Source organism: Hylobates moloch, unplaced genomic scaffold (assembly GCF_009828535.3).
Source record: "Hylobates moloch isolate HMO894 unplaced genomic scaffold, HMol_V3 SCAFFOLD_9, whole genome shotgun sequence".
Lineage (NCBI taxonomy): Eukaryota > Metazoa > Chordata > Mammalia > Primates > Hylobatidae > Hylobates > Hylobates moloch.
In genome coordinates, this window is record NW_026652284.1 from 75,384,756 (window position 1) to 75,405,107 (window position 20,352).

The following is a 20,352-nucleotide window of genomic DNA, read 5'->3' on the forward strand; positions in this document are numbered from 1 at the left end:
GCTAGGATACATTTACTTCTCTCATCTGTAAAATAGGACAATGAAACAACTGCACAGCATTCCACTGTGTAACATTTAACTTGTCTTTGGTCACTGTCCATGTCTGGTTTCCTCAGGGATTATTCCACATCCTCCTCCACTCCCTTATTTTCAGCAGATCACATCTTCATTCTCAAAACCAGGTCGCCAGGTATGAAAGCCTTCAATTTCCTGGCAAGCTCACCCTGAACACATCAGTACCTTGCTGGCTTCCTCTCAGTCATAGAGGCCTTCCTTTTCCTATCCAAGGCTCACCTCCCATCAGTGCTCTTGACCCTATTGTCTCTATGACCTTGCTGCTCACATGCTTATCCCCACCCATGTCTCCCTTCCCCTGGGTTCCTCTCATCTTATGAGCCCAGTATCTAAGAGTGTCACAGACTAGGTGCTGAATAATGTCTACTGGTAAACACCAATATATTGTACAAAATAAATCTATCAATGATTTATATCCTGATGGTGGAGACAGCCTTATTCTTTAGCTGTTCCATTCTCTTATCTCCCAAACATATTCCTAAGTGTCTTGAGAACTGAGACAGTATTTTCTACTGATTTAAATAATGACTACTTGTTTATTTTTAATAGTATAATAAATCCTCTAGCTGTAACTGTTTTATCTAAAAGTACATATATTTTTTAAACCAACTGGTGTTCTTGATGACTCTGAGATGCTGCAAGTTCCTCAAGTACCGACTAGGTTATCCATAGTTTACTTTATGCCTGTGTTCACCACTGTCTTGATGTTACAGGCATTTTATTATCCTATGATAGTTTTATAAAAATTCATGCTTCATCTTGGTGACATATGGGGATTATTAACCACTTATTAGATTAACTAGTAGATAGTAAATAGCAGAGAGTTTAGAAAAGTCAGAAAAGGAAAAGTCAACCTGTAATTAAAAGCCAACTTTTCCACTTATGGGGTAAAAAGTGGGTTAAGCCTAAAAGTATGGGTTCCTAACCTCAGATTTTGGGAGTACATTAGGCTTTATTTGGGCTGGAAACTGTAAAATTTTTCAAGTTATAATTTTTCCATGTATTTTTATATTTGAATTGTGTGTATGTGTATGAGGGGCATTCAAAGCTTTCATAAGATTTTCAAAGTGGTTCTTGATGTGAAACAGTTTAAAAACTATTAAATTAGGGTATACTCATATATTTACCCAAGAATGGCTGCCAAAAGAGGCGTAGGGGAAAGTCTCTTACCCTTTTCTTTATGCTATTGAAAAGTGCTGCAATATTACACTGTATTAATTTTTAGCTTTAAATTTTTTTTTGAAAATGTCAATGTAAAGTTCAAATATATTTTTATAACTTGTAACACCTTAAAGATATTAGGTATTCTGTAAGTGTACAAGAATGTACAAATTATATAAATATGAGCAAGACATTATCTCAGCCACAAGGAGAAAGGTAGTCATACACTAACCTAAGAGCTTCAGTTTTATATTACAGTATATAATAGGTCCAAAGCGCCGTGAATACACAGGAAGGGAAGAGTTTTCTTCCAGTTGAGAGAGTGGTGAAAGAATCATGGAAGACATGTGATGAATTATACTCTGAAGGACAGGTAGGGTTTAGGTAGATAAAATGGTGGGAAGGCATCCTAGGAGGTAAAGAGGTTGTACAAAGTCAGAGGGAATGGGAGCCTTGAGTACTCTGATGTGGCTAAAATCTTGCAAAGGTGAAATATACATTGTGGGAAGACAAAGCTGGATGATAGATGGATGGGAGCTGGATTATGGAGGGTCGTGAATGCCATGCTAAGGAATTTGGACATTTTTCTGTAAGTGGAAGGGTGTTGAGCAGGAGGACCGTATACTCTGAGCTATGCTTTAATTCTGAACAAGGGAAGGATAGTCTGAAAGAAGAGACTGTAGGCAGAAAAACCAGTGAGGAGGTTACTTCTGTATTCTTGCTCAGAAGTAACATGTCCTTATCTAGGCTGACAGCAGGCAGATGGAGAGGAGGAGATGGAAGACAGAAACGCAGTCATGCATTGCTTATGCTTTGTTAGGCAATTCCATCATTGTGGGAATATTACAGAGTGAATTTATACAAACCTAGATGGTATAGCCTACCACACACCTAGGCTATATGGTATAGGCTACTGTTCCAAGGCTACAAACCTCTACAGCATGTTACTGTTTATACCAGCATCACCACAAACATGTGCAATGCATTACAGTATAATATTACAAAGGTTATGATGTCACTAGGTGATAGGAATTTTTCAACTCCATTATAATCTTATGGAACCACCATGTATACATATATGCAGTCCATTGTTGACTGAAGCATCATAATGCAGCACATGACTATATTGAAGAGGTGAAGCCCACAAGATCTGGCCGAATCCACCCAGAGAGAATATATCAAAATAAGAAATATAAAGTACTTGGTACTTTTTTCAGAGTGAAGTTCTTTAGCAACATACCTGAAAAACAGATAATCACATGATTCGTCCCACATACAGTCATCGTAGCTGACTACCAAGAAATCACAGGCTATACAACGCAGATGGTCACATGCTCTGTTCCGAGAAAAAAAATTGTATATTAAAGATTATTGGTATCTTTAAATGTGAAAACATGGTGATTTATTTATAGGATACACCACATATTACAGACTACTGAATAAACAACAGAAAAGTACAGATTAATCTGATTATCAATCTTTATAGTAAAGCATTATTTACAGTCTAAACCTTAAGGTTAAATTTTTGCACAAACCTACCTATTTTACTACGATCTTGTACACTGAACTTACACATATATTACATAGATATGAAAGAAAATAGATTTGTAGATCTTTTAATTCCATGGTTTTCAAATTACGTCTGAGGGAGATCTTCATATAAGCTAACTTCTTTAAATGCTCCCCTTCCTACTGAAATTTTCAGGAATATCTCTATCAAAGAATATGTCACATGACATTGAAATGAATCTGTTTTTCAGATAAGCTGCTTAAGCGCTGGGAAAAGATTGTATTTGTTTGCTTCCTCACAACTTGGCATAATGCATTCATTCACTCACTTAAAAATATTTATTGAGAGTCTGGTATGTGCTAGTGAGATTCTGTCTTCATAGAGCTTCCATTGTAGTGAGAGAAGAAATAAACAACGCTCATGATAACTAAACTATATACTAACCTGGAGGGGTATCTGAAGCAAAGTGCACACTAACATATATAGCATGATCCTATTTTTGTAAAAACAACCCCCACAAAAAATTCCTATATAGGTGGCTAGAAGTTTATAAGAACATGGAGCAAAATGGCCGGGCACGGTGGCTCATGCCTGTAATCCAGCACTTTGGGAGGCCGAGGCGGGCGGATCACGAGGTCAGGAGATCGAGACCATCCTGGCTAACATGGTGAAACCCCGTCTCTACTAAAAAAACAAAAAAATTAGCTGGGCGTGGTGGTGGGCACCTGTAGTCCCAGCTACTCAGGAGGCTGAGGCAGGAGAATGGCGTGAACCTGGGAGGCGGTGGTTGCAGTGAGCTGAGATTGCACCACTGCACTCCAGCCTGGGTGACAGAGTGAGACTCCATCTCAAAAAAAAAAGAACATGGAGCAAAATGTAGAAAGTTATATACTACACAGTAACCCTGGTTGCATCAGGAGTGGCTGAATAAAGGGAAGGAAGGGAGATTATTATTTTTTTCTTTATACATGTTTCAATTTTGTTTTTATTCTTTCATTAAGCACATAATACTTCTGTAATGAAAAAATAAAACAAACTCATCAGATTTTTTTTCATTTATTTCCCTTCAAAGTTCAGATACACTAATTTCAAAACTGCAAATACTTTTGGCCTGAAAGTTTCTTTGAGAATAAACGCTTTGTATTTCTAAAAATACTATTAACCATAATAATAATGAAACATTTACAACCTATACAAGTTTCATAGGCAAGTCCATATTTTCTTTCAAACTGTTAGCAATTTATGAAGTTGCATTTCTATATTTAGAAATTCAACAACTACATTTGTACACATTTGAACTCAGACTTCGAATATACAAGTCAGGAAATGCAAAATGATGGTTCCCAAAGCTACTATGACCTGCTTTCTTATGCATATATAGTTTATTACATGATTGCACAGAGTGTTAACTTTAATGCCTTAATACATATGTGCAATTTGGCTGAATTATTGTTGTTATGGGAACTATAATTCAGAATTTCCTGACATTTTGTATGTGTAAAATCTCAACCATAATGTTAAATACAGCTTTTTAATTTAATTTACAATTTAGTAGTTTATTCAAATCTATTCACACCACCACATTTTCCTACAAACACTGTCCTTTGAGAAACATAAGACTAACTTGCAGCTAAGAAATCATTCCACTGCTACGATTTACTCTATTAGATCATAATTAGTACCAGTCTATGGAATAATCCAGTCTTGCAAGTTGTTTAAAAAATAATTGAGAGTAAAATTCGATTGGCTTGAAAATGCCTTCGTTTTATCTGTAGTACTTATTACTGCCACCATGCTTCCTACTACTATTCTCTCCCCTTTTCCACCAACAAGTGAAAGACAAATCTTTTTCTAAAATCTAAAGTCATTCAGCATTACCTCAAGCCACAGTTATATCTAGAAATCAAACAATGCAAATAGGCAGGATAGATTCAACTTCCTTTATGCCCTGGCCATGTAAATCAGTACTCTTTTCAGGGCTGAAATATATTTCTCTTTCATAACTATGTACATAAAAGCATATCTAATATAAAGTCATGACTCCAGTGAAAGACAAACTGTCAGGTCTTTCCCTCTAAAATGTAGAGGGAATCACACATAAGATGTCACCAAGAGCTTTGTTCTTTTGCCCAGCTAAAAGTAGAATTCACTATTTTAAAGATGTTTATGACAGGAATGTCCCAAATCCAACCCAATATAATCTTCTGCCCAGACACTGTGGTTCTCTGTTAAATCCTATCAGATCTACACAATGGGACTACAGAAACTTGATATTTGGACAGTTTGAAGATAACAGCAGTTCCAACAGGAACATCAGCTAAGATTCTTCCCATATTACATGGCTTTCTGCCAAGTGGTATAATAGAAAGCATAATGGATTAGGAATCAAGTAACCAATTTGAATCCTTGCTTTGTAATAATTGATATGACCTTGAGCAAGGCACCTTATTTGGGAGTCATTCTTAACAACTTTCTTTCTTACCCTCCTTAGTCAATCACTGAATTCTGTCAATTCTATATTCTAAATATTTCAAATTTGATCTTTTCCCTATAGCCATTGCTACCACGCAGGTCACAGCTCCCATCTTCTCTTTCCTGGACCACTCTAACTACTGCCCGTTGACTAGTCTTCCTGTGTCCTTTCCTGTCTTGCCCCTCCAACTCCCAAGCCATTTTCTGCACAGCAGCCAACATGACTTTTTTAAGAAACACAAATCTGGCCCATTGCACACAGGACATACTTTTTCCAAAATCCTCCAAAGGATTACAGGACCCTAAGCCAAATGTCCCTCCACTCTCTCTCCAGCCCAATCAGTGGCCATTCTTTCCCTACTCATGATGATCCAGCATGGCCAGATACTCTCTGTTCCTTCCACCAGAGGAACACCCCCAGCTCCTCCCCTTCTCAGGGAGCTTCTAAACATGTGTGTGCTCTGGCTCCAATGGTCACCTCTCTTAGTCTAACTCCTACTCATTTTTCATATTGTGGTTTGATTATCTGCTCAGAGAAGTATTCCCTGACCCTTCATATTAGTTAGAGTGTCTATTATCTATGCTTATAGTATCCCATACTTTCCCTTGATGTCACATATCAAGTGGAAAATAAATACTTATTTGTGGAATAATCTATTTAAAGCCTATCTCCTTATCTAGACTGGAAGCTCATTGAAGACAGGAGGTGTCCATTTATTTGTTCACCAAAATTTGTTCATTTAATCCTTAGGACTTAATATGTGTTTGATGAATTTAACACAAGTACCTCAATCTCTTCATTTATAAAATGGAGGTAAAAATTCTTGATCAGCATCTTGGGTTTTTCTCTTGTGGAGCAGGTAAGTCAATATGCATATATAAAAAGTGCTCTGGACAGTATAAAGTACTTCACACATAAAATTTGCATATGCAGATGAACACATGTGTTTACCTTTCTATGGGTACAAATTCTGTGTCATGAAAGGGGCAACTAATAAAAAAATCTGTGAATACATTTACCTGCGCATATATATGCAACTGGTATCTCTTCTTACAGCTGTGCAGGAGGTAGAAATCAGGTATAATTGATTTCGGCATCCCACTTGGACTAATAGTCTGTGATAGGAGCCTCGAGCTATGAAAACAGGCTGTTCTTTGGTTTACTGAAATTCCATCTAGCATAGATTTTGTCTGTGCTAGAACTAAATCAAAGTACACACAAAGTATTTCATATATAAGAAAATCTTAACGAAATGTTTTTTAGAAGTAAACCAGAATGTAATTTTTTAAAAGATCATTTGTAAAAACAGAAGGCCCCTATAAGTATATGTATTTCCTGAGATAAAATGGAAAACTAGTAGTAGAATAAAGATTCTTGTCCCTGAGATATAACAAGAAAGCAGGACTAATGGATGAGAAAGACACCTTAATTAGAAGCCAGTGTGTCTGCAGTACCTAGCTGTCTTTCGCACCATAGTCATAGTTTTCATGTATTATTTCATTTAATCCTCAGAGTATCTCCATGAAATATGTTTAGTTTTTAAGATTGAGGAAACAGGTTTTAGAAGATAACATCCCTTCTTAAGGCTTCAGAGCTTGTAAGTGGCAGAGTGAGGCTTTGAACTCAGGCATTCTGTCATCAGAGCCCTTCCATTTCATGCCACAGGAGTAATCATTTGCTTCTTTGTTCCTCACTGGCCAGTGTTTTGCCTTTTATTGATAAGCTAGCACAGGGTTTAGGACATGGGCATTCAATGGATTTAAAAAACAGAAAAAATTCAAATAGAAAAATCAATCTGCGGTATGTGAATTAAACAGATAAGGCAGCAGGAGACATGCATTAGAAGGGAGTGTTGTTCCAGATAGGGAATAAATGTAAATATACTCAGACACAGAAAAACGTAAGTGGAAAGTACAGAATGACAAGCGTCCCAGTGGAAGTGGAATATCTGACCCAGGCTTTAATTGGAGCTGAAGGAACTAAAGGGAGAAGAGGAACAACAAGGATAACAATTTGGTAAAGCAAATAGTGAGTTTAGAGTTAATGTGAGACAAATGGCAACTCTCCCTTCCCTTCTGAATAGAGGAGAGGCACTCAAAATAATATTTTAGGGATATTATCTTGAATGCTATATGTGGGTGATACTAGAAAAGATGGAAGTGGATGATAACTGGGAAACTGCTGCTGTGGTTCATCGGTGACTTGACAGATGCCTGGAATAGAGGAGGCATGGCTCTGACAATGACGGAGATGAGTCCCAACTGAGTTGAGACAGGTAATTTAGGATTGATAGCAACAACACTAAATTCACCTCTACAGGCAGTTTGTATCTCTAATTTTTTTGTACAGAGAGTCCTTGACACATAATGGTTCAATTACTATTAATTCTTCTTTATAGCTCTAACAGTAGGTAACATTCCAGTGGATTTATATTAGCCTGTTGGCTGCCTGGTGTTCCCATATAAGGCTTCTCCAGACTCCTAATTTCACTTTCGTCCTATAGCCCTACCTTCTGCGCATCGTTCTTGGATGTAGGCTGGCACCACCACAACTCTCCAACAATGTTTTTTTTAACTCCCACTTCTATTATTCAATACAATTAATTTGCCACAGTGATGTTTTGGTCAATGATGGACCACATATACAACAGTGGTCCTATAGAATTATAACGGAGCTGAAAAATTCCTACTCCTAGTTACATCATAGCTGTCCTATATAGCACAATGCTTACTCATGTGTTTGTGGTGATGCTGATGTAAACAAACCTACTGAGCTGCCAGTTGTATAAAAGTAGTGCATACAATTATGTATAGTACATAATACTTGATAATGATAATAAACTATGTTACTAGTTCATGCTTTTACTATGCTATACTTTGAATCATTATTTGAGAATGTACTCCTTCTACTTATTAAAAAAAGTTAACTGTAAAACAGCCTCAGGCAGGTCCTTCAGGAGGTATTTCAGAAGAAGGTACTGTTATTATGAGATGACAGCCCCACGCGTGTTGTACCCCCGCAACAAAGACCTTCTAGTGGGGCAAGATGTGGAGGTGCAGGACAGTGATATGGATGATCCAGACCCTGTATAGGCCCAGGCTAATGTGAGTGTTGTGTCTTCACTTTTAACAAAAAAGTTTAAAAAGTAAAAAACAGGGACGGGCGCGGTGGCTCACGCCTGTAATCCCAGCACTCTGGGAGGCCGAGGTGGACGGATCATGAGGTCAGGAGATGGAGACCATCCTGGCTAACATAGTGAAACCCCGTCTCTACTAAAAATACAAAAAATTAGCCAGGTGTGGTGGCGGGCGCCTGTAGTCCTAGCTACTCGGGAGGCTGAGGCAGGAGAATGGCGTGAATCCGGGAGGCAGAGCTTGCAGTGCACCAAGATTGCGCCACTGCACTCCAGCCTGGGCGACAGCGAGACTCTGTCTCAAAAAAAAAAAAAGTAAACAATGAAACAATAGAAAAAAGCTTATAGAATAAGGATACAAAGAAAGAAAATATTTTAATATAGCTGTACAATGTTTGTGTTTTAAATTGTTATTAAAAAAGAATCAAAAGATAAATTAAAAAGTTTATAAATGAAAAGTTTCAGTAAGCTAAGGTTAATATTATTAAAGACTTTTAAAAGTAAACTTAGTGTAGCCTAAGCTACAGTGTTCATAAAGTCTATACTAGTGTAATGTCCTAGGCTTTCACAGTCACTCACCACTCACTCACTCACTCACTCAGAGCAACTTCCAGTCCTGCAAGCTCCGTCCATGCTAAGTGCCCTATACAGCTGTACCATTTGAAAAATCTTTTACAATGTATTTTTGCTGTACCTTTTTAATATTTAGATACACAAATATTTACCATTGTGTTACCACTGCCTACAGTATTCAGTGCAGTTACATGCTACACAGGTTTTGTAGCCTAGTAGTATGTAGTAGGCTAGTATACCACCTAGCCTGGGTCTGTAGTAGGCTATATCATCTAGGTTTGTGTAAGTACACTCTATGATGTTTGTACGTGAGGAAGTCACCTAAAGACATATTTCTCAGAATGTATCCTTGTTGGTGACACTTGACTATGTAACAGTTATCCCTCCAGAAATGTGGTCAACATGCAATCATATAACTTAGGCCATTCTTTCTTAAAAAATTAACAGAAAATAAGTGTTTTAGAAATAACTAGATAAAAGTATTTTAATAAAGTAAGCTAGGTAAGTAGGCCTCTGCCAAAAATAGAACCAAAAGCAGCAGGAGAGTAGGGTTTGCTTAAAGCCAAACTGTTTGCCCGTATTATGAAAATGCCAATGGAATGTGCTAGGACTATGGGGCTAATATGGGTTTGGGGCAGGTGGCATCATGACTATAAGACTGCCCAGAAAGAGGTACTGAGTGAGAAAGCGGAGGTAGGAAGGGCAGGGAAGAGACAAAAAACATAAAGTTTTTGGTTTTGAAATATGTAAACATGTAAAATCAAGCAACTACGCCTGAGAATGTTTTGGGTAATGCAGACCTGTAGCTTTGCATGCTAACTGGCCAAGGCAGTGTGGGTAAGGCATCACGTATCTGCATGGCCACTTTGCTTCCACTGCCTGGAAGGAAGTTCACTCTCCTGTGTCCTGTGGAAACAAAGCTGGGACTGGAGTGATCCAGGCATTTCAAGTGGGGCTTAGAAAAGGGCATAAAATGAATAATACGTACCTAACATCACAGCTTTCAATAGCTATCTCCCAAGAATAAAAAACAAAGAATTCTTAGATTAGCTAATAAAAATACCTCTCCTTATAAAACAGATTGATGCGAAGATGATAAGAACTACATTTTAACAACAGGGCAACCATTTGGAAAAAACCTAGTAAGAAAGCATAATACATTTCTGACAACCTACCTCCATGAAATATTTGTTCCAATCCCACATGGAACAGAGCTTCCACCAAGGTACACCGGACTGCAACTAGATGTGTTCAACAGATGCAAAAATATGAAGTTATAACAAAAATAGGAGAAGTTAATTTGGCCATGTTAAAAAAATTTTTGGTTTTATTGACTTTACGTTCTTGTAACCAAATTGCCTATTTTCCCTAGCAAGCCAACCATTTCAAAGAAGAGATATTTATTGTAGAATCACTGCTTTATTGGATATAACCTGTACATTCAGGAACACTCAAGGAGTTAAAATGAGTAAAAGAAAAATGTGTTTGCCAAATAATGTAAGGGACAAAGTAAATACTGAAGAATATAACAGAACATTAATTTTGAGAAACTGTTCACACTTTTTTTAAATGGCAGAAAATTATTTACAATAGCAATAATCCCCCATTTAATTTCCTTTACACAAAGGGGGTCACAGACCATAAGAACACTGAAGATATTGCTATTGGTCTTTCTCCTGAAGGCCAACCAATGCTTTGTTGTTCAATGTCACTGCTGTTTAAATGGTAACAAAATCTCCTAGACTATGCTCATAGTGTTTGCTCAATAGTGTGTATAATTCACCAAAGCAATCTCAACTTACCTTTTACCAAGGCCTTGCATGGAAGCTCTGACAGACGTGTTACCTGAAGATTTAGATTTTAATTTCTGTTAAAAAACCAAAACAATAAAAGGCCATGAGTAACTTAGAAAACTGTAACATGAAAACTAATATTCCTCATAACAAGAATATTTTCTAAATGACTTAAATACAAATTTTGATGGCATCATTTTTAAGTTTCTGAAATAAAAACAATGATCAAAACCTTTTAAAGGCAAAAGGGAAGTAGAATTCCCTAAGGAATGTGCAAATTACTCTACTAACTTTTAGGCTAGGAAACTGATATATTGCCATTATTAGCATGCTAAGATTTAGAGTCACTTTATAACTCTTCAGTTAATATTACAGTTCAATGATTTAATATGAAGGAACTGCTATTTAAAACTTCATTCTAGAAAAATTCAGTTGAGGAGGAAAAAAACCTCAGACTCATTTTTAAAGGCTGTGAATGTGCGTCATATGAACTAAAATTAAACTAACCAAGCTCCTGTGTAACTTCAGGAATATTAATTTTGATCAAATGGAATGGTATCAACCAATAAATGCTCAAGGAAAATGTAGAACTACCTAGTCACAACCATACAGTAGTTCCTACATGGTTACATAATATCATCATCATTAGCAAGCATTTATTAAGTGTTAACTGGTATATGGTACCAAACAACATAAACCAACCACACACTAGGACCACCGCCAAGGAGAGGAAGTGAGATGGAGAAAAGGCAATTTAAACTATGCAGAGACGTGCCTTCATTTTACATAGTGGGTGAGGAAATTTAATAGAGGCAAAATACTGTTTTACTATGTCTCTCAACTCTTATTTGATGTTAAGCAGAAATGGAAAAAAGTTTGGTACATGTCTGAAAAATAATAATATGCATGAATCTTTCTGTTTGGGGAGCATGTCTCATGTGCCATCCAGACTCATGCTTATGACTCTAAGCTGGCACACTCTGAGGTTTGTTGTTGGTTCCTGGGCTTTCTTGTGTGGGTGTGGGAACAGTTCAGAAATGCAACAGAATGGGAGAGCAGGAGGTGAGGTGAGGGAGTAGTATTTTCAGGGCATAATATAGCCTCTAATGACAACGTCGGCATAGACCATCTGTTTATCGATGTTTCTTTTGTTAATACATGTTTTATTTCCCAATAAATGTTTTACTTAGACCTGCTGTCTCCTTTGAAGGTTGGAAAACTGGACATAATACATAACTAAAAAAGGAAAAGATCATGCTTAAAAATTTATTTCTTCGTAATTGTAAGAGCTACTTTTATTTCAAATTAGTGTATCTTAAAGCCAAACCAGAGAAGTACTTATCTTCTTCTGAAACACCTTAACTGAAAAGATAGCGCCTCATATACAGATATGCACCCTATTAGTACTTAATAAATAATGAATTGCTCAGATGATTAATGAAGAGCAACAAAATGATGTAATTTTTTTCTACCATTAATTAGTACTACTAATTGGCATTACTATTCAGTGCTTACGCACTTACTTGGTACTTAGGAAGTATTCTGTTTGCAGGGTACAGGTGACCCTTGAACAACATGGGTTTCAACTGCACAAGTCCACTTATATGTGGAATTTTTCCAATCAAACAAGGATCAAAAATACAGTATTTGTGGCATGTGAAACCCCACATACAGAGGGCCAACTTTTCATATAGGTGGGTTCTGTAAGGCTGACTGTGGAACTTGACTATGTATGGATTTTGGTATATGTGGGGGTCCTGGAACCAATCCCTTGAGTATACCAAGGAATGACTGTATTTAATATTGCTATTGTGTTTACATATTATTCAACTTGGCATCTGCTTATTAATTTACTTCAGGTGAATTGAAAAAGTTTAATTTTCTAAAATCTATACTAGTCATTTGATTTTTAGTCTGGGTGACAAAAATATAAGTGGTCCCTATCCATATTCTTACCACAACCATTACCTAGGTATTTTCAGTCCACTGTTTTGCTTTTATCTTCCCTATCCTTTAAAAAACAAAACTCTGGTACTATAGTTATTTCTTAAATTTTTTTGTGATCTTTGTAAATTAGACTTCTATTTTTGTACCTTTCTTTTAAATCTAACAGATAATGCTTGAAACACACCGTACTGATAAAAATTAAAATACATAGATTCTCATATACTGCCCAGTATGAAAAATGTTAAGTGATAAAGTCACTTTGGAAAACAATTTGGCAATGGGTAGAAAAGTTGAAGATGAGCACACCTTATGACCTAGGAATTCCTCTTCTAGCTTTATACACCCTACAGAAACTTCTGTATATGGGTAAAAGAAGCCATGTAAAGATATCTAATGAAGGCGTAATCACTGGTTTTCCCTGTGTACATGTTAAAATTTGTATGCCTTTTCTCTGATTAAAAAAAAGGTATCTGATGAAGCATTATTTGTAATAGCAAACAACTGAGCACCCTCTAAATGTCCATCATCAGGGAAGTGGATAAACTGTGGCAGAGTTACACAATGGACTACTGTACACAGTTATAATTGTTTATGGTTATGTACATATGTAATAAAAGTATAAATGTATGGATGGAAAGGATACATGGTTATCTTTGGGAAGGAAGGCAATAGAGTAGGATTTAGAGAGGTCTTAAACTATATCTTTAATTTGTACTTCTTTTTTTTTAAAAAAAGGTCCAGTAAAGCAAATATGGCAAAACATTAATATATGTTTAATATGGGTGGCTGTCATGGTATGTTCAGTATATAGGTTGCTGTTATATTATTTTGTGAACTTTTTATGCAACTAAAATAGACACACAAACATTTAAAAAACTGAAATATCAACAATTTAGTCATTGCTTCATGGGATAAGAGCAACAGCATTGCATGTGAGGTGCTAAGCACGTTCGTATAATGAAAGCTGTTCATTTTTGGCCTTTTAGAAAAGTGTCCTCAGAGACTACAAATAAATACAAGTGACCAGCTTGATATGTGAGCTGACTTCTATGCTAATAGCTTTTCTAATTTGTTATTCTTACTGAGAAATGCACAGGGAAACACATACTGAGAGTTTCTAATATTTTACTGCTTCTACAGCTCTTTAAGTGTAATAATTTCTTGAAGTAATTGTATTTCTCAGAATTCAAAAGATAATGAGTAGCTACTTGCGTTGTCTTTAAGACTATTCTAAACATGTCTTGAAATAATGACAGAATTACTACATATTTATAACACTTGACTTACAGAGGGTTTTTTGTCCAAGTTGGGCTCTTCAAATATTTCATTAATAAGACTGTCAAGATCATCTTCTTTTTTAAATGTTTCCATTGATCTGAAAAGAAAACATACACAAAGAAAACTTACCTGAGGTTTATGAGCAGATAAAGCTAGTATCAGAAGAGTTTTGCTTAAAGTCCATTATTAAAGCTGATAATACAAAGATAAAAGTGATTTTAATTTTTTTCACTGTGGCTATAGTCTAAGTTTGTTGAGACAAAGATATACTTTATCAGGTACAAATTCACATATGTTCTCTACTATTACATACTTGATATTACATACTTCAGACATTTACAGCTATACACATTATATTCAAGAGAAAGCTGGGTATGTACTTATCTAAATCACATAAAGCATGTATTTAATACAAAATATGTACAATAAGCAGAACCTGATACTATAAACAAAGATAATTTTAACGAGTCTTCCTGACTTTTCCCCTAAAGGTTGCATTGTAAGTCAACCATATCTCTTTACTAGAGGGGCCAAAGGTCATGTAATCAAATGACCACCCCCACCCCCAAAAAAGGTGCTATTTGTTAGACAGAATATCTCAACTACTCAACTACCTCTACCTTCTGCAGGCAAAGCCATCACTGGATTATTAATACAAACCACTACTGCACAGAACTTCTATTTAATAGCTGATGCTAAATAGCTAATAGCTAAATAGTATTTGCTGAATACTTACTATAACCCAGGCATTGTCCTTAGTCTTTACATGAGTATATCTTTATTTAACCCCAGTTTTATAGATGAAGAAAAGGCACTGAGAGATTCAGAAATCTGTTCAAGGTCATATAAATAGTGGGAGAAAAGGCTTGGAATTGAATCTAGGGCAGTCCGTGCACTTAATACTATACAAGATTAACTTTGTTTAGCGTTTATATGAAGTAGATGCTGTACATCAACTTTATAACTTCATTATTTGTTTTAGAAGACAAGTTTTTTAGTCAAACTCTCTAATTTCAGAAATGTATTTACTCTGACAATTTTTAACATAGGCCTTCTTCATTACATCTTGGAGTAAAATAATTTAACCTGATATAAGAAAAGCAAGAGACGGCTGCCTACTACCTAATGGTTGATTCTGTCTCCAGGCTTAGCCTCTTCAGTTGTACTGTAACTTTTACCCTTAATGTCTTTCACTGTATACTGGTTTCTTCCTTTGACTTAGAAGTATGCTCAAGGCTTGCTTCTTCAAAGAGACACTTCAAAAAACCCCTCTCTTGAAGCTGCCACCCTTTCTTACTCACTACTGAAGAATAGTCTATATCCACAATTTCTACTTCCTTACAAGTAGACTAGATTTAGAATCAGTTGGGTGCTAATCCTAGATGGGGGTTTCTCAGCCTTGGAACTATGGACATTTTGGGTCAGATAATTCTCTGGGGTATGTATGTGGGGGCAGGAGACTGTTGTATATTGCAGGATGTTTTACAGCATCTACCCACTAGATGCTATTAAATAATAGCACACCCTTCTCCAGGTGCGACAATAAAAAATGTCCCCAGACATTGCCAAATGCCCCTTGGGTGGCAAAATCATCACCAGTCTAGAGGTACTGACCTAGTTTAAATTATTTAATCTCTCTGAAACTCAAATATTTTATCTATAAAAATGATATCTAGATGACTATTTAAAATTTCTTTCAGGTATAATATTCTACTTCTGGCTTCTAATCCCTCAACTATAGTGAAACTCTTCTCTCGAAGGTTTCCACTGCCCAAATCACTACAATATAATGGTGGTTCTCAGTTCCAATCCTCTTTAATCTTTCAGAAGCATCTGACACTGTTGGGTACCAATTCCTTATATTTCTTTTTCGATAAGAGGTTGCTAAGATATCCTCTTAAAATTCTCTCCTTTGGCTTTCAGGACATACTTTCCGGGTTCTCCTCCCTCATGCAATTTCACAATTTCAAGAATCAGATGCATCCAAACTCTATCAACCTAATCAGTACTGTTACAGATCCAAATTACCAGCTTACCTAAGATTCTGGTCTGTTCTTAGATCACACAATTTCACAATGCCTACACTTGCCTATGCTTTGCTACAGTAATAACAATAAAGTCAACATTTCATTGAGAACTCATAATTTTAAAAGACTGTATAAGACTTTTTTTGGTCTTTTGATGTGATAATAATCTCAATCAAATGTTAATAAGCTTTTACTGGTTCCCTTTCTGACTCTATTTCTGACATTCTAATCTTTTAAAGATATAGTTTCTGCTGAAAATAAAACATATATTCAAAATAAAATATAAACACTTAAACCTATAATTAAATGTGAGAGGTATTATATAGAAAGCTTAAATCTAGATCTACTATGTCCTTGGGATTTAGCAATATGACTTTAGGGAAGTAACTAAGCATTGATTTGGTCAGTGAAATGGGGATAATAGTATTCACCGCATGGGGTTGTGAAGATTAAATGAAATAACATATATAAAGCACTTAGCATACAGAAAGAGCTCAATAAATGTTGGCTGTTATTATAGCTATCATCTAGAAAGCTATATTATCTTTAAATATTCCCATCTGTATCATCCTGAACAACTTTATTCCTATTGCAGTTCTTCTCAACCCACATCTTTTTTTATTTTTTAACGAATCACATTATTTCTTTTTATCATTTTGAACACTCCAACAAATTGCATGTTTTGACCTCTTACATTAGCAGTTGTTCCTGGTATCCAGATGTAGCATGGTCATTTATAGTATTATTTGCAAAGCTATCATTTTAAGAGGTAATATCAGTATTTTAACTCTTATAAAGATACAGGTTACACTGCTATACAATTAGTAGGTAATCTCCTGTTAATAAATTCAAACATAAATTGCTTCCTAGCTTTTAAGTATCAATTTTGGCTCAAGGAAAAATTTTAATGTAACATTATAAAACAGGTTGGGACTATATTTGGTATAAAGTTTAGGCCCTTTGTTGCTGTTTTTTGTACAATTTACAACTACATTGCCAGATGAAAAGTTTCAATATAAATGACAACAGTACTGTTTCACTACGGCTTTTATGTTACTTAGTACTAAAAAAATCTAATGTATTAAGGTGAGCTGAGGTACTAGAAACATTATGGATGAATTTTAGTAGAGCAAGAACAGGCATGACACAACGCATGGTTGGAGAAGATCCACATAAATAGTCCTTTCCATTTTGAGCAGCTTGCTTCAATACATCCTGCCCCTCCGCATGCTAGTTCTCCTAAGATGAACAGCTCTGAAAAGCTCCTTGATAGACTGGATCTATCCCCTAGAAGGACAAACGAAAAGTACTAAAGAAATTGCAAAGCAACACTGTTGTGGAATAGGGATGGTAGATGTGCTAATAGATACATAAGGAATTCCAGTATACAAGATAATAAAAGTTAATGACAGTGATATTTACAACATCCAGCCAAATGAGTGTTAGCCCATTCATAGTAATTACAGTTGTCTCTAAGTTTTGTTTTAAAATGCTGCTCAGAACTCAACTAATTTTTAGAAATTTTGTTTATGTACTCCTTTAGAATTTTTTCGATGCTTTTATCTTCGCCGAGTGAATTTTTATAAATAAATGTCACTGACCGGGCGCGGTGGCTCACGCCTGTAATCCCAGCACTTTGGGAGGCCGAGGCGGGTGGATCACGAGGTCAGGAGATCGAGACCATCCTGGCTAACACGGTGAAACCCCGTCTCTACCAGAAATACAAAAAATTAGCCAGGCGTGGTGGCGGGCGCTTGTAGTCTCAGCTACTCGGGAGGCTGAGGCAGGAGAACGGCGTGAACCTGGGAGACGAAGCTTGCAGTGAGCTGAGATGGGCCACTGCACTCCAGCCCGGGCGACAGAGCGAGACGCCGTCTCAAAACAAATAAAAATAAAAATAAAAATAAATAAATGTCACTGGAGGTAAGCCAGGTGAACTGGATAGTAACAGAGTTGGATAATACTTCGGGAAATCACACATACACACACCAAAAAACCAAAACCAAACCAAAGATGCAGCAAAAAAATTAACGGAGATGACGTTCTTAGACTGATCCAAAGTTGCCTCCGTGTAATTTCACAAGGGTTTCCAAAATATTCTAGGCAAGAGGCAATTTCCAAAAGATTCTAGCAAGAGTTACTGAAGGACAATATTCTTATGCAAACATTTTGTTTTGTTTTTTTTTTTTTTTTGAGGGGTTGTGCGGGAAATGAGGAAGTGAAGGAAATCCTATTATTTAATAATTACATGGAGGAAAAACGACTGGTAAATTTGAAAGGTAGTTTTTAGATCAAAACCCAAAATACTTGAGAAATGTCCTTAAATTTCCATATGTATGTCTGGCACCCTTAACTAGGGGGCCATGGAGAGAAGGAAGGTAGACGGTTTAATGTTCACAATAATTAACCCTTTTGTCATGAATCTAATCTCATCTTAACTCCCTGAGTTAAAAAAATAAAACAAACTGAGTCAGGTGCGATGGCTCACAACTGTAATCCTGGCACTTAGCGGAGGCAGAGGCGGGAGGACAGCTTGAACTCAGGAGTTCAAGACCAGCCTGGCCAACACAGCGAGACTCTGTCTCTACAGAAAATACAAATTAACCGGGCGTGGTGGCTCGTGCCTGTAATCCCAGCTAGGGTAGGCCAAGGTGCGAGGATCTTTGAACCGGGGAGTTGGAGGCTGCTGTGAGCTACGATCGCGCCACTGCACTCCAGCCTGGGCGACAGAGCGAGACTCCATCTCAAAAAATAAACAACAAAACTGAGCTAAAGACAGAAATAGGATTGGCCTGGGGAGTGGGGTCTGAGGCAATGGGATGAGGTTGTCTAACACGACACCTCACAGGGAGATGAGAATCGCTTGGCCACACAGAGGCAAAATCTGGCCGAGGTCACCACAGCCACCTCGGGGTTAAGAACGGGCGCCTAGAAAGAGCAAGACTCCGTCTCAAAAAAAAAAAAAAAAAGAACGGGGCGCCTGAGGGGTATCCTGGTCCCCGACTAGAACCTCCTAGGCGCTGGCAGCCAGAAACAGGGTGAAGGAGATTGGCGCGGGCTGCAGGCTCTGCTGGCGGGGCGGGGCCAGCCCTCTGGGGCCTGCCGTGGGGCGGAGTCTGCGCTGAGTGAAGAGATGCCAGAATCCGCGTAGAGGGTCGAGCGATGCGCTGCCGCGGAGGGTAGGGCGCTGAGGGTCTGAACCCTGATGCAAGGAGGGGCTGGAGGTCGCGGGCACGTTTCTTTTGGGTTGGGCGGCGGAGGGGCAGCTCTAGGACCTGGAGCAGGGCTTTACCAGAACAGTCCACCCCTCCCGCCCCGTTAACCTGAGATTCTCTTTCGCCTCGGCTTGGTTCCGGTCGCTACTGTGGGTGCCGCCGCCGCAACCTTTGGGCTGCTCGACCATGCCCCGTCTTAGAAGGTCAGGTGTGCAAAACTTGGACTCGACTTCATCCAAGAGCTCGTCCAGGTCCTCCGCCATCTTGAATCGCCTGGCTTTTTCCCTTCCAATCGCCGAGGCTCCGGTGGTTTCCAGGGTTAACGCGGGGAGCCGGCGGGCTCCCACCCCGTTAGGCGTCCCCGCGCATGCGCACCGCTTCCCGTGGCAACGGGGCGCCCACGAGGGCTCGCGGCAGAGAACGCTGTGGGTTCGTGAGGGGTGGGCGCGTGCAGGGACAGAGTTCGGAGCTGTCTCTGCCCTGTGTCTGTGTGACTCGGGATGCTTTGCATTTCTTCCTTTCAGCTTGTCTGGCGTGGTTCCTCCCGTCTCCCCCTCCCGGGCCCACGTTGTAACCACAAACACGCTTTCTCGCCCCTTCATTTTCTCCTCTCCCGTTTGGGTCCCTGTTGTGTTTCAGCCGTTTGTAAATTCCTGAAATCTGTGGAAGGTTTGAGCAGAACGCTCTAAAACACAAAAAGTAAGTGTTGACGGCAAAAAGCTGACGTTGCCGTAGTCGGCAGGATTCGAACCTGCGCGGGGAGACCCCAATGGATTTCTAGTCCATCGCCTTAACCACTCGGCCACGACTACTGGCTGTGTGAATTTTCGCGGTGAGGATGCATGTAGACTCTGCACAAGCGCCTGCTGCAGCAACAAGCACGTTTTGATCTGAAGGAAACCATTACTGAGCTGTTCTGTTAAGAGGATATTTGAATGTTACGTCGCTCATCATTTTACAGTTTGTAAAACTCTTAGAATGTATCCCGTCCAACTCTTTGTTGGAAAAAACGGAAAATCTAATTAAATCCGAGAGAGAGAGACAGAGAGAGAGATGCGTGCTCAAAACTATTGCATACCCACCTGCTTGCACAATGTTGGAGCCATTTCCAGGAGAGAACCAGGAACCGGGTAGGGGCCAACCAGCTTCCCGGCTTCCTTGTGGGGC

At 38.1% G+C, this 20,352-nt stretch overlaps 2 protein-coding genes and 1 non-coding gene across 4 annotated transcripts in view; 1 reads left to right on the forward strand and 2 right to left on the reverse strand.

The window, feature by feature from the left end:
• The window catches only part of CFAP418 (cilia and flagella associated protein 418), a 29,610-nt gene extending 9,427 nt beyond the window's left edge, over positions 1 to 20,183 (reverse strand). The window contains exons 1-5 of the mRNA XM_032760089.2: positions 19,294 to 20,183; positions 13,953 to 14,040; positions 10,728 to 10,792; positions 10,101 to 10,166; positions 2,477 to 2,572 (exon numbers count right to left, since the gene is read on the reverse strand). Coding sequence (XP_032615980.1) covers positions 2,477 to 2,572; positions 10,101 to 10,166; positions 10,728 to 10,792; positions 13,953 to 14,040; positions 19,294 to 19,787 — 809 coding nt within the window. The 5' untranslated portion in view covers positions 19,788 to 20,183. The remainder of the gene's footprint in view (positions 1 to 2,476; positions 2,573 to 10,100; positions 10,167 to 10,727; positions 10,793 to 13,952; positions 14,041 to 19,293) is intronic.
• LOC116813437 (uncharacterized) overlaps positions 19,095 to 20,352 on the forward strand; it is a 575,563-nt gene continuing 574,305 nt past the window's right edge. For both annotated transcript variants that reach the window (XM_032760087.2, XM_032760088.2), the window contains exon 1: positions 19,095 to 19,149. In XM_032760087.2, the coding sequence (XP_032615978.1) occupies positions 19,133 to 19,149 (17 nt within the window). In that variant the 5' untranslated portion in view covers positions 19,095 to 19,132. The remainder of the gene's footprint in view (positions 19,150 to 20,352) is intronic.
• On the reverse strand, positions 19,916 to 19,997 carry TRNAS-AGA (transfer RNA serine (anticodon AGA)). The gene has a single exon. It is a non-coding gene; the product is annotated as a tRNA-Ser (tRNA).